This window comes from Mytilus edulis, chromosome 10 (genome assembly GCF_963676685.1).
Source record: "Mytilus edulis chromosome 10, xbMytEdul2.2, whole genome shotgun sequence".
Classification (NCBI taxonomy): Eukaryota; Metazoa; Mollusca; class Bivalvia; order Mytilida; family Mytilidae; genus Mytilus; species Mytilus edulis.
This window is the reverse complement of record NC_092353.1, coordinates 25511887-25526348: the sequence shown is the minus strand read 5'-3', so window position 1 is coordinate 25526348 and position 14462 is coordinate 25511887. Positions and strand designations below refer to the sequence as shown.

At 31.2% G+C, this 14462-nt stretch overlaps 1 protein-coding gene across 1 annotated transcript; it reads left to right on the top strand.

Moving 5' to 3' along the window:
* Nucleotides 1–4309: 4309 nt before the first annotated feature.
* On the top strand, nt 4310–12136 carry LOC139492067 (uncharacterized). Its single transcript, XM_071280192.1, has 5 exons — nt 4310–4439; nt 8913–9024; nt 9783–9850; nt 11235–11351; nt 12052–12136. The coding sequence occupies exons 1-5, from the start codon at nt 4437–4439 to the stop codon at nt 12070–12072; spliced, it is 321 nt and encodes a 106-aa protein (XP_071136293.1). The 5' UTR covers nt 4310–4436; the 3' UTR covers nt 12073–12136.
* The last annotated feature ends 2326 nt before the right edge of the window (nt 12137–14462 follow it).

Below are 14462 nucleotides of genomic sequence, written 5' to 3'. Positions count from 1 at the left end.
TGGTTATGAAGGAAGATAAAATGTTTTGTTTGCATTTCTCCTCATTAAAAGGATACTGAATGGCAATTTTTATACGACTGCAAAAATGTTGGAGGTCGTATATTAGTATCACGTCAGCGTCGTCCGAATAATAACTTTAATATAAGTAAACAGAAATCAATAAAATTTTAACACAATGATTATAACCACAAAAGGAAGCTTGGGATTGAATTTGGGGGTTATGGTCCCTAAGGTTTAGGAATAAGGGGCTCAAAACAAGCATTTATCTAGTGTCGGGACAATAAATTGTATAAGTATTTCAATTTGTTCTGAAATTGTACCACAATGTTTAATAGCATAAGTAGAAAGTTGGCATATATTTTAAGGGTTATGGGGCAAGCAGTCTAGGAATAAAGGGCCAAAAACAAGCATTTTTGTAGTTTCCAGTCAATAAATTGGAGTTATCTTTCTTTGTCAAGAATAGTAGTTGAATCAACTTAAATCAATGCTATATACAATATACAATGCAATATTCACTTTACTAACAACTGATACATTAAAGCAATCTTTACCATTCAGTGATTACAAGCACTTTGATTACCATTCTAGAGTTATGCCCCTTTACAAGTGGAAAAATTGAAGATTTTTTTAGTTTCTGTTCTCTTTGTCTCATCTAAAGAAGTAGGTTCAGTAAGACCCCTTTTTGGCCTCAAAATATAGCAGTTTTAGAAAATTGTGAAAATGTAATTGTTTAGATATTTATTGCAAAGTAGAATGCCTCTGCTTCATAAATATGGGCTGTTTTTGACAACACAATGCACATATATCGTGTACTAGCATCATTAAGTCATGCTAAATTACTGAAATCTTCACAATTGTAGCATTTTAGTTAAATTTTAGACGGTTTCCGTCTGAAATGAAAGTGGCCGCATTCGTGTTCATTCATAATATTGAAATGTAAGTTGTATTTGATGATAATACATAATATATATATAAAGGTTGAGGATGAACACGGATGCGGCCACTTTCATTTTTGACAGAAACCATCTGAAAAGTGACGATTTTTGGCATATTTGATAGATTTTTCATATTTAAGCTTGAATCGGGGCGTTTTAAATGACTTATTAAGTTAAAATCTTCCACATTAACGAATTGAATCAATTGAAATAGACACTTAAGTGTTCAGAAAGTGTCTAAAATCTTTCGTTAGATGAACTTGAAAATTGAGGCCGAAATCGGCCCTTAGCGGACCTACTCCTTTAATGAAATGTGTATACAATGCTTATTTCCTCTAAAATCAGTTTTAGTTCATTTTTTGGCAGCTTCACTTTAGCAGTTCTTGAGTAATGTCCCTTTATAAGGTTATATGCTAGTGGGGGCATCATCTGTGTCCCTTTGGACACATTCCCCATTTATGTTTTTAGAAGTTACTATTAATTAATATTAATTTTAACAATGACTGTATGACATTTTATATTTAAATGAGTAGTTATTGTTGCAAACTTCATTAGAAATTTGAATTGAGATCTTTTTTGGAATAAAGGGAAAGGGGAGGTGAAAAAAATTGGGGGGGGGGATGTTCAATTTTTCTCATTACAGATTTCAGAATTTAAAAAGAAAATTTCTTCAAATATTTTTTTTTGTTGAGAGGATTAATATTCAACAGTAAATTTTTTTTTTAGTTCATTAGACCACATTCATTCTGTGTCAGAAACCTATGCTGTGTCAACTGTTTTTATATGACCTCAAAAATTGTATATTGGTATGACATTGGCGTCGTCGTCCGAAAACATTTGTTTTTCACACTATAACTTTAGTATAAGTAAATCGAAATCTATGAAATTTAAACACAAGGTTTATGACCATAAAAGGAAGGTTGGGATTGATTTTTGAAGTTTTGGTCCCAACAGTTTAGGAATTAGGGGTCAAAAAAAGGTCCCAAATAAGCATTTTTCTTGTTTTTTGCACAATAACTTTAGTATAAGTAAATAGAAATCTATGAAATTTTAACAAAGGTTTATGACCACAAAAGGAAGGTTGGGAGTTTTGGTCCCAACAGTTTAGGAATTAGGAACCAAAAGGGTCTAAAATTAAACTTTGTTTGATTTCATCAAAAAATGAATTATTGGTGTTCTTTGAAATGCCAAATCTAAACGTGTATTTTGGTCCTGTTTTCAAATTGGTCTACATTAAGGTCCAAAATTAAACTAAGTTTGAGGTTAACAAAAATTGAATTCTTGGGGTTCTTTGATATACTTAATCTAAACATGTACTTAGATTTTTTATTATGGGCCCAGTTTTCAAGTTGGTCCAAATCGGGGTCCAAAATTAAACTTTGTTTGATTATATCAAAAATTGAATATATTGGGTTCTTCCAAATGCTGAATCTAACCATGTATTTAGATTTTTATTAATAGGGCCCAGTTATCAAATTGGTCCACATTGAGGTCTAAAGGGTCTAAAATTGAACATTATTTGATTTCATCAAAAATTGAATTCTTGGGATATGCTGAATCTAACCATTTATTTAGATTTTGGATATTGGACCATAAGGTAAATGTCCAATTTAAATATTTTTAGTTTTTAAGTTTAAGTTCTTAGACCACATTCATTCTGTATCAACCTATGTTGTGTCAACAATTTAATCACAATCCAAATTCAGAGCTGTATCAAGCTTAAATGTTGTGTCAATACTTGCCCCAACTGTTCAGGGTTCGACATCTGCGGTCGTATAAAGCTGCACCTGCAGAGCATCTGGTTTTAATCTGCAATCCCGACAAGAATGTACATTTTAAAGGTATGATTATTGCAATAAGTCAATAACCATCGCAGCAGAATACTTCATGTGATTTTAGAAAAAAAAATCTGTAACTTTGACACGTTTTACTCCAAGATGAATAATTAGAACTAAGAAATTCTTATTATTTCGAATTACTCCTAGTTCTTAGTGGGGTTCTTGTTGATAAAACTTTAGTTTTCTATGTTGTTTTGTGTACTGGTGTTTTGTTTTTCTATTTTGGTCATGGAGTTATCAGATATAGGAAGATGACGTAAATAACAATTTATAAAACTAAACCATTATAGGTCAAGGTACGGCCTTCAACATGGAGCCTTATAGGTTTCTGACACAGTATAACCGTAGTCAAAGAACTTCAAATTGGTAATATAATTTGAATAATTATTATTTTTTTTGCTTTTGTGCAATAAACTATGCTGTTGAACATTAACCCCCAAAAAATATTTAAAAACATTTTCTTTTAATTTCTGAAATGAGAAAAATTCCCCTCCATCCAATTTTTTTTTTACCCCCCTTTTTCCCTTATGCCAAAAAATACTGTCCTTCAAGATATGGTCAATATCTCAATTTAAATTTCTAATGGATTACCTTAAATACATAATAAAATTTTAAAAATATAAAAGGACATACATAGTTATGGCTAAAAATAATATTAATTAATAGTAACTGCTAACAATAAATTGACAGATAATCACCTTATCATTTCTTAATACATAGTTTACAATCAGTGTAAGAGAGGTAATCAAACATTGCTCTTTAAATTGATTTGGATTACCTCCCTTACACTGCTATTAAATTGTCTCAATTGTCCTTACACCAGAAAAAAAACATTGATTTCCCCCTATATTTGCCCCTAATTCCTTTGAGCCATAACCCCCAAAGTCAATCCTTACCATTATTTTGTAGTATGGAAACTTGTTGTATAATTTCAGAGAGATTCATACACTTTTACACAAGTTATTGTCTGGAAACTACAAAAATGCTTATTTGGACCTCTCCTGTGGTCCCTAGTTCCTATACAGTTGGGACCATAACCCCCAAAATCAATTGCAACCTTCCTTTAGTGATTATAAACCTTGTGTTAAAATTTTATTGACCCCTATTTACTTATACTAAAGTTATTATCCGGAAACCATTTGTCTTCGGACGACGCTGACGACAACTTGATACCATATACGACACCGGTGTATAAAAATTTTGCGGTTGTATAAAAATGCCTACAAAAATAGTCTTGGAGTCCGTTATCCTCCCTTTTATTCTGTCCACTCTCAGATGCAATCAAGCATATGTTACTTTTCAATAGTTTATGTTTTGTTTTCCTTGATACATTGTTACATTTTCCGTTTATGAAGATAATAATAAGCGGTATAGGTGAGTATTGTGACCAGAAATATTCGAATATATATATATAAGATCTTCGAGAATCGTAAAGATTTTCGATGTTGATGTTAAACTGCATGTTTGTAGAAAGGAACCAACTTTGAATTTAAATCGATTATCAAATGTAAAGCGTGTTTATGCATACAACATCCTAACTTAGCTTGAAATTCTTTTCTCAAGTAAGATAGTTCATAAAATAGGTATATTGATAAAACTACGTTTATCATATCGTATTTATTATTGCACAATCAGACATCAACCTCCTAGTCGACTGGCCGAAATGGTGAGTACATGCGTATATTATTAATCTAGTAAGGTTTTTTTCTATAATTAAAATTATATATTAAGATTTTATGGCTGAATCTGAGGGATTTAATATGCAACGGTTACCATGCATCCACTCCATCCGTTCATTATTTTAAGTTGACAATATTTAAAACAACATTTCGGCTTTAGATTTGTGACCAAAAAATGCATCACTTGTAGTCATTCAGTTTATAAATTTAATTGGCTATACTTTATTTTTTGGAAAATTGACAACTCGATACATTTCTTAAATAATTATTAAAAATATTAACTTTCTTAAATTTAGAACTCTGTTAATTTTCTTTTTCATATAAATATTTCAAAACACACACTCCTTTATTTATAGATACTTAATCCTGTCTGAGAAATTTTGTAACAGAACCTGGTTCTTTCAATGTAATAATGTACGAAGCTGGCGCGCCGGATCAGCTATGACGAACGGAAAATTAAAAAATGAAACCCATGGCAGATGATTAAAACGTTTATACAACTTTTGGCTTGTGATGTATTTTCTTTATTAAAAAAAATCATATTAAAATCGGTATCAAAAGTGCATCACTACAACTTGATGGATACTATACGTTTGCGCCCGAAAAATAAAATACAGTATTTATTGCATCTTTTGTAAAAATGGGGTTGCATTCACGTAAACGTCATCCTTTGCCATTCAAGGCCATATGTTGTTTTAAAAGTAAAAGAATCATCAAGTTAACCAGGCTCGTTGGAAGTACTTGACTAATTGCATGCTTATATTGGTGATTTTGAATCTGTTCAAAGTTTAGATTTTTCTAGCCTGTATACCACATTGCCTCACATTCTCATTAAGAAAAAAATCACACACCTTATTAAATGGGCATTCAAAAAATCAGAATGTGAATATATATGTTCAAACTCTTTTAGGTCATTTTTTAGTAGCAATAAACAAAAAAACTATGTTAATTGGACATGTTTTGATACTATATATGTCCTTGAATTTTTACTAGATAACATTTTTGTTCGCTTTGGGGATTCCGTATATCGTCAGAATATCGGAATTCCAATGGGGACTAACTGTGCACCACTTATTGCGGACCTGTTTTTGTATTGTTATGAGTTACAATTTATGACAAAAATAAGCAAAGACCCATCGAAACAACATCTGATAAACAAATTTAATAATACTTTTAGATATTTGGATGATATTTTGGCTCTCAATAATGACGACTTCAGTATGTATATTAATGAAATTTATCCTGTTGAACTTACTTTAAATAAAACTAATACTAACAATGACCACTGCCCTTTTCTCGATCTTGATATCTATATCACTAATGGAAAGCTGAATACTAAAATTTATGATAAAAGGGATGATTTTTCATTTCCTATCGTTAATTATCCGTTTTTAGATGGTGACGTTCCCTTGTCACCATCTTACGGTGTTTATATATCTCAACTTGTACGATTCGCTCGTGTATGTAACAATGTTTTAGATTTTAACGAGAGAAATTTATGTATTACTGAAAAATTATTACACCAGGGTTTTCGATATCACAAACTAGTCAAAACATTTACTAAATTTTATCATCGGTATAAAGACATCATTCGTAAATATAGCTCAACATGCAGACTTCGATTACGTTCAGGTATTTCACATCCAATTTTTTATGGAAATATTCTTTATAAAGCACAAAGGTGTCAGTATTCACCTCAGAAACTTACAAAACCTTTGAATAGACTTATTAAGAAGGGATATGATTACGATACTGTTGTCAAGTCATTAAAGATTGCATATTTTGGCGTTAATATTGAGTCACTGATAAGGTCTTTGCATCGGAACTAAACACATTTATTCTAAAAACAGTTGTTGGCATGACACGGGTTATGTTCTTCTCATACATGTTATGATGGTATGATACTAAACCCCTAACGGGAAGGATTGTGCCTGATGTTCATATGATGAAATCATAATCTTTCAGTCAGTTTAATTGAAGTCTGGAGCTGGCATGTCAGTTAACTGCTAGTAGTCTGTTGTTATTAATGTATTATTGTCATTTTGTTTATTTTCTTTGGTTACATCTTCTGACATCAGACTCGGACTTCTCTTGAACTGAATTTTAATGTGCGTATTGTTATGCGTTTACTTTTCTACATTGGTTAGAGGTATAGGGGAGGGTTGAGATCTCACAAACATGTTTAACCCCGCCGCATTTTTGCGCCTGTCCCAAGTCAGGAGCCTCTGGCCTTTGTTAGTCTTGTATTATTTTAATTTTAGTTTCTTGTGTACAATTTGGAAATTAGTATGGCGTTCATTATCACTGGACTATTATATATTTGTTTAGGGGCCAGCTGAAGGACGCCTCCGGGTGCGGGAATTTCTCGTTACATTGAAGACCTGTTGGTGACCCTCTGCTGTTGTTTTTTATTTGGTCGGGTTGTTGTTACGGGCGCCGAATGGGACTCTTGTGGTTTTGTACTCAAAATTCAATTTTGTACGGACAAAAGTGACTTTTGTTCAACAAAAATAAGTTCAGTTTAGCAAAATTTGTATCATACTACAAATTTAAAATTTTGTCATACAAAATTATCTATCAGCGGACAAAAGTCACTTTTGTCATGACAAAATTCATTTTTGTTACACAGACTAGAATTTTGTTACCTAATTTGAAAATTGGGCGACAAAAGTCAATTTTGTATTCAAATTAGTTTAGTTTGGTTTCTGTGAACTAATTTGCATACAAAATCAAATTTTGTTACACAAAATTGACAAAAATGAATTTTGTCTCAACAAAATTGACAAAATTGACTTTTGTCTCAACAAAATTGACAAAATTGAATTTTGTCTCAACAAAATTGACAAAATTGACTTTTGTCTCAACAAAATTGACAAAATTGACTTTCGTCTCAACAAAATTGACAAAATTGACTTTTGTCTCAACAAAATTGACAAAATTGACTTTTGTCTCAACAAAATTGACAAAATTGATTTTTGTCTCACGAAAGTCAATTTTGTCTCATAAAAGTCAATTTTGTTGTTACAAAATTGAATTTTGTCGTCACAAAAATGAATTTTGTCGTCACAAAATTGACTTTTGTCTCAACAAAATTGACAAAAGTGACTTTTGTCTCAACAAAATTAACAAAATTGACTTTTGTCTCAACAAAATGAACAAAATTGACTTTTGTCTCAACAAAATTGATTTTTGTCTCAACAAAATTGATTTTTGTCTCAACAAAATTGACAGAATTGACTTTTGTCTCAACAAAATTAACAAAATTGACTTTTGTCTCAAAAAAATTGACAAAAGTGAATTTTGTCTCACAAAATTGAATTTTGTCTCACAAAAGTTAATTTTGTCTCACAAAAGTCAATTTTGTCTACAAAAATGAATTTTGTCTACACAAATGAATTTTATCATCACAAAATTGAAGTTCTCACAAAACAAGTCTGTAGCACATAGTTTTGTAAGACAAAAATGATTTTGTTATGACAGAATTGAATTTTGTACAAAACCACAAGAGTCCCATAAGGCGCCCCGTAGTTGTCTCTTTGACACATTCACCATTTCCATTCTCAATTTTATATTATATATTAGTACTTTAAACCTTCCTTTCGTCGGCAAAAAGTAATATCACAAAAATACTGAACTCCGAGGAAAATTCAAAACGACAAGCCCCTAATCAAATGGTAAATCAAAACCTCTAAAACATTAAACGAATGGATATCAACTGTCATATTCCTGATTTGTACAGGCATTACTTATGATGAAAAAAAGTGGATTGAACCTGGTTTTATAGTTAACTAAACCTCTCACTTGTTTGACAGTCTCATCAATGTCCATTGTTTTGACAACGATGTGTGAACAAAACAAACAGACTTAATAGGTAAAAATGTCAAAAATACAGCATTCAACATTGTGTTATAATGATAATCTTTATCACTTTAAAAAAAGCATATAAATATGTAAAAAATATAGCAAACATTTTACTAGAAAAGTAGTTTTACAAAAACTTACCATAGTACAATATAACACAATGACGGGATGTATAAGTACAGAGCTATGTCATATATGTAACAAAGAAACATAAAAAGGTATATAGGCAATGCACGTAGCAAAAATGAAAGACAATCAACAAACAAATTTTCGAGGTAATACCAACAGGCATATAGACAAAGCACATAAGAGGCAAAAGACTCATCAGGGAAACTGAAAATAAAAAAAAAAGAAAATTCACAATAATAAAACTCATCAAATTTACCCGGCTTACAATTTAATACTTCAGACGCGCGTTTTATCTACAAAAGACTCATCAGTGAAACTCAATAAAAAAAAAGGCGAAAACTCACAATAAAAAATTCTCTCCACGCACAAGCTACTTACTATATATATATTAATTTGTATACTCTATGATTTTAAGTCGGTTCCTCAATATGATTGCGGAAATTAGAATCTTTGATTTCCTTTACGTAAAGGTTAATGTTCCAAAAGCAAGACGTACTTTCTGTAAAAGTAAGGAATGTCGAAAGCACACCTTACACAAGGTTACCCAATACAAGAAGGGCAAAGCGTCTTTATATGCGGCAGGTAAGATTTTCTTAGAATTTAACCACTTTTACTATGTAGTTTTTTTTCCAAATTAAATTGTTAACTTCATTGTTGATGAGTGTGTTTGCACTGCTGTTTACACAAATGTGTATATCGTAGGTTAAAATATCTATTTTCAAGATTTACAACAATTATTAGATTGTGATTAATCAAAAAGAAAGAATTAAAAGTCCTATATTATTACTTTGGTCAAGGCAACAAAAACGTTCATGCATGTATGAGAGTTAATTTGTATGATGTTTACAAGGTGATTAATAACTGGCCAATATTTCAGAAAATTAGCCAATAAATTAAAGAATATAGAATAATAGTTTACGAGAATATAAAGAATAGTGAATAACTGGTAAAAGATCTACAAAAATGACATAAATAGTAAACTGTTATAGAATACAGACATGAAGGATCCTATCTAGACATTATTGTGTAAGCCTGCCATATGAAGTCACGAGTATGATTTAACTACACACACCGTGCCTTAACGATTTTTTTTATAATTAGAACAAATTTTAAGTGAAGTTTTCGGAATTATTGTAGACATTAAGGTTACTTTAAAGAGTTTATATGGAGTAAACTCCTCCATAATACTCTTTATTACAACAGTATTTACTTTCTAGGTCTTATAGAATCTTCGAAACAATTTATAATTTTTCTGCCACACAACGAAATCGCTGTATCAAATATATATTGTTGGAAATTTACATTTATTTTGTAACAAATCGTTGTGTTGACTTGTTTAGGAAAAAGAAGATATGATAGAAAGCAGAGTGGTTATGGCGGTCAGACAAAACCTGTATTTCGCAAAAAGGTATGGAAACTTTTAAACGTCAAGTTGTGATACTGTTGAAGGGTCGTACTGTGACTTGTTCTGTAAACATTCATTTTCTTTCGTTCTTGTAAATAGTTTTTTCAATGTAAATACTTCAAGGAAAATTTCTGTTTGTGAGGCGGCTGAACCTTTGGAGTTCGAAGTTCATCCGATGAACGGAATGTTTGCCTCTAATTTTTTCAATAAACTATTTCATTAAACTATATTACAGCCGTAAATTAATTCAATAAGAACATGCAAACACTTGGCATACATTTCGTTTATATCTCTATCATCGTTGCTAGCCAAGAGTTACGAGGGATCATCCACACTCTCCTCTACACTTCACATAGAATACATAAAAGCGGTGGAAAATTTATGAGAGGCTACTCAGTTCTGGAGACCATAATAGTTGTTCAACCATTCAGGGGAATGTTTTTATTTGGCATATGTATCTATCTATTTGTACTGCAGGTTTTAGCATACTTTAATCGGAATTATAGAAAAGTTGAAAAATGTAGTACAGAACAAGAACACTTTTAGCAAAAGAAGAATTGGATCGGGTTTCTGTGCATTTACATTATTCGTACAACTCGCTTATTCTTGGGCATTTGGTGATATTTCGTGACCTAAATGCTTCGCAAAAATTAATATTATATACATTGTAATCATATCACAGTCCCTAATTTTCATATGAATTTACACATTATTATTGTCTTTATTTGAATATCATATCTTTTAACAACTTTAAGAAGTGTTTGACTTTAACTTCAATAAATACTTCAAAAATGTTTGCTCTAAAAGCTTTAATCGTGTTTATATGAACATAAAGAAACTCGTTATTAAAATTTTGTTGTCTTTCAAAAATTTCGCAGTAACATCTACGGATACAAATTTGAGAAATATGTATGCAGCTAACTGGTTTTTTCTTAAGTTTAAACCGGGTTTAAGCTTCAAAATGGAGGGAAAATATCACAACTCCACACTTTTTCCAATTCAATGGTATTGATCGACTTTAAAAGGATAAATATATATTTCATTTCATAAAGTTAGTAACAAATTGGTAATTTGTAGAGGTCATTTTAACTGACTTTTGTAAAGATTAATGGAGCCTTCGAGAGCGAAACGTTTCAGATTCTCCAACCTTGATACCGATTCGTCCTCTCACTGCCCACAATATGGATATATTTTTAATTTCACAACTTTGTTAGAACCAAAAATCTGCAGATTAAGTAAAAGATACATGTATATGACTTGAAACAGTAACATTTCCAAGTAGTTGTCTCTGTAGAAAACGTGGTTCATTAACATGTACAGTATGTTAACAGTTTGGTGTATGTATTTGACGAAATAAGACATAATTGGCAATAATCGTATATTTCAGGCAAAAACTACAAAGAAAGTTGTGCTGAGAATGGAATGCTCAGAATGTAAATCAAAGAAGCAGATTTCACTCAAAAGATGCAAACATTTTGAATTAGGCGGTGATAAGAAGCGGAAGGTTGTGTCATATTTTTTAAAGTTTTTTTATAAATAGATCTATAGGCGAAAGATACAAAGGGGACATTCAAATGCATAAATCGAAAATAAACTGACAGCACCATGGATAAAAAGCAAAAGACAAACAGACAAGTAAAAGCACACACAACACAACATAGAAAACTAAAGACTGAGTAACACAACTACCACCATAAACTGGTGGTGATATCAGGTGCTCCGGAAAGGTAAGCAGATCCTGCTCCACATGTGGCACCCGTCACAACGATAGTTTATAACCATACTGTCATTATTGAATATGTCTAAAACACATTTCAAAAGAAAAAACTTTGTACTTAATATAAAGTTAATATTATTATCATTTTGTTTCACCTTAAAAACATTTACACAGATTCAATATTCAAAACACAGGTCAATGGTTTTTAAAAATGATACGTCATTAATAATACATACCTATTTTTATATATAGAAAGTTTATATCTTACTTCTGAAAACCAGCGGCGATTGATAAAATTAATATGGGTTATACCTTTTGATAATATTAATGAAATGAAAAAGTGCATAGTGAGGCCCGCATAATAGGCGCTCCAATCTATACAGTTTTCAGGCATCTGAAAAAATTATATGAAAGATTGTTTTCTACAATATATCTGAATCTTTATCTATTAACATATTGCCCTGACCGTTCTCTTTTTCTTTTACAGGGACAGATGATAATGTTTTAAATGATAGAGGAAAATAGTTGTGAATAAATGAACTTGGATAAAATAAACAAAATGATCTTACGTATTATACTTGTTTCTGTAAAAGATATATTTTTTTTAATTTCATTTAAGGTAAAAGTAAATATACTTTATAGGTGTGGTCATTGTCAGAATTCTGATTTTTATTTGTGGGAGTATTATAATGTATGAAGGGTACATGGTTTGTTCGGCTTGTAAGCATTTATCAGGATTATGTTATCCTAAAAAATCCTAAAAAAACAAATTAAAAAAAAAGGGTTTATGCAGAACAACTATTTTTCAAGGAGTTGTGCCATTGGAAATATGGATTATATCCGTATTTTCAGTGTTATAAACTATCTTACGTTAACATTGCAATACAAGCAGGATGTTTGGCTATCCATGAAACTAGGTTTAACCCACCGTTTGTTCTTAATATGTCCTGTGCCAAGTCAGGTATATGTCAGTTGTTATCAAATAGTCCGTTTCTATGCATGTTGGCGTTTGTTTATGTTGCACAATTCAGAGTTTCTGATGTTCCGTAGTTTCCTTTCATAGTTGATGTGTTTACCTCGGTTTTAGTTTGTTTTGTAAAAAGTAAAAACACAAAAATACTGAACTCCGAGGAAAATTCAAAAAGGAAAATCAAAAATCAAAAGGCAAAATCAAAAGTCCAAACACATCAAACGAATGGATAACAACTGTCATATTCCTGACTTTGTACAGGCATTTTCTAATGTAGAAAATGGTGGATTGAACCTGGTTTTATAGCTAGCTAAACCGCTCACTTGTATGACAGTCGCATCAAATTCCATTACATTGTCAACGATGCATGAACAAAACAAACATACTCAAAGAGTAAAAATGTCAAAAATAGGGGTACAACAGTCAATATTGTGTTATCATCTTAATATCACTACATAAACAACAAATGTAACAAAGTAGCACAAAAAGGCATACATCAAATTTAACATTCTCATTTTGTTTTTCTTATACGGCTGAATTTATCTATGTAAAGTCTACCCATAAATGAAAGAAGGTTTTCATTACTGGTGTAAAATTGCGCGTTTGAAATTCGCACAGGTAGACATAAAAATAATTTTGTCGTATGACGACATACATAAATGCAGACTCACGTAAAATAGATATAACAAAAAACAGACTTACAGTAAAAATAATAAATAAAATAATGGTGTGGTTCAAAGTATGACGGGACACATAAGTACAGTTTCACGTCAAATACGGCTGAATTCATCTATGTAAAGTCTACCCATAAATGATAGAAGGTTTTCATTACTGGTGTAAAATTGCGCGTTTGAAATTCGCACAGGTAGACATAAAAATAATTTTGTCGTATGACGGCATACATAAATGCAGACTCACGTAAAGTAGATATAACAAAAACCAGATTTAACAGTAAAAGTAATAATAATAAATAAAATAATGGTGTGGTTCAAAGTATGACGGGATACATAAGTACAGTTTCACGTCAAATGTATATCATAAAAAACAGACTAAACAGAAAAAGTAGTCTTATTGAATAAAATAGTTTAGTCATTCATAGTATGTCAAGATCCTTAAGTAAAAGTAATATCAATAAATGAAATAATTTTGCCGTTCAAAGTATGTGGTTTTACGTAACCACAGAGTCACTTCAAATGAATATCTAAAAAAGACATATAAAAGAATACTATAATACGTAATTAAGATGATAACAAACGCCAGTACGCAAAATCTATACTTCAAGACCATCTTGTATTATTTGTGAAGTTGATACGGAATATTTATCAACAAGTTCTGGGTATCTTCCAATGAACTTTTTTAGAAAAAGGACGAGACGTTCTTTGACATACCCCTGGTTCATCAATTTTCTGCTCAGACACTGCAGGTGACGTTTTACTATATTCAAGCTCTTGAATACCTAATAAGTTGGGAAATGTATATTCCATATGCAGGTGAAGTTGGTATATTACTACTAAGGTGGGGGAAATTGATAATTTCAAAATTAAAATCGTCTCGTTTGTCATAGATTCTGGTACTGAGATGACTGTGTATGTCAAATTCGAGGTATAAGTCTAAAAATGAGGCAGAGGAAGCCGTGTCTGTGGTCTCTTTAATTTCTAGTTCTGGTGGGTATATTAATGGAATCCTATCAGAAAAGTTCGGATTGTTAATGGAAAGAACATCTTCAATATATCTGAAAGTGAAATTAAATAACCTGGCTTCTTTGATCTTCTTGTTTTTAACAAGTGTCTGAAGGAACTCCGATTCATATGAAAATAAGAAGATGTCGGCAAGGAGAGGCGCACAGTTCGTTCCCATAGGAATGCCGACAATTTGTTGAAAAAGTCTACCTCCAAATTCAACAAATATGTTGTCAATAAGAAACTCCA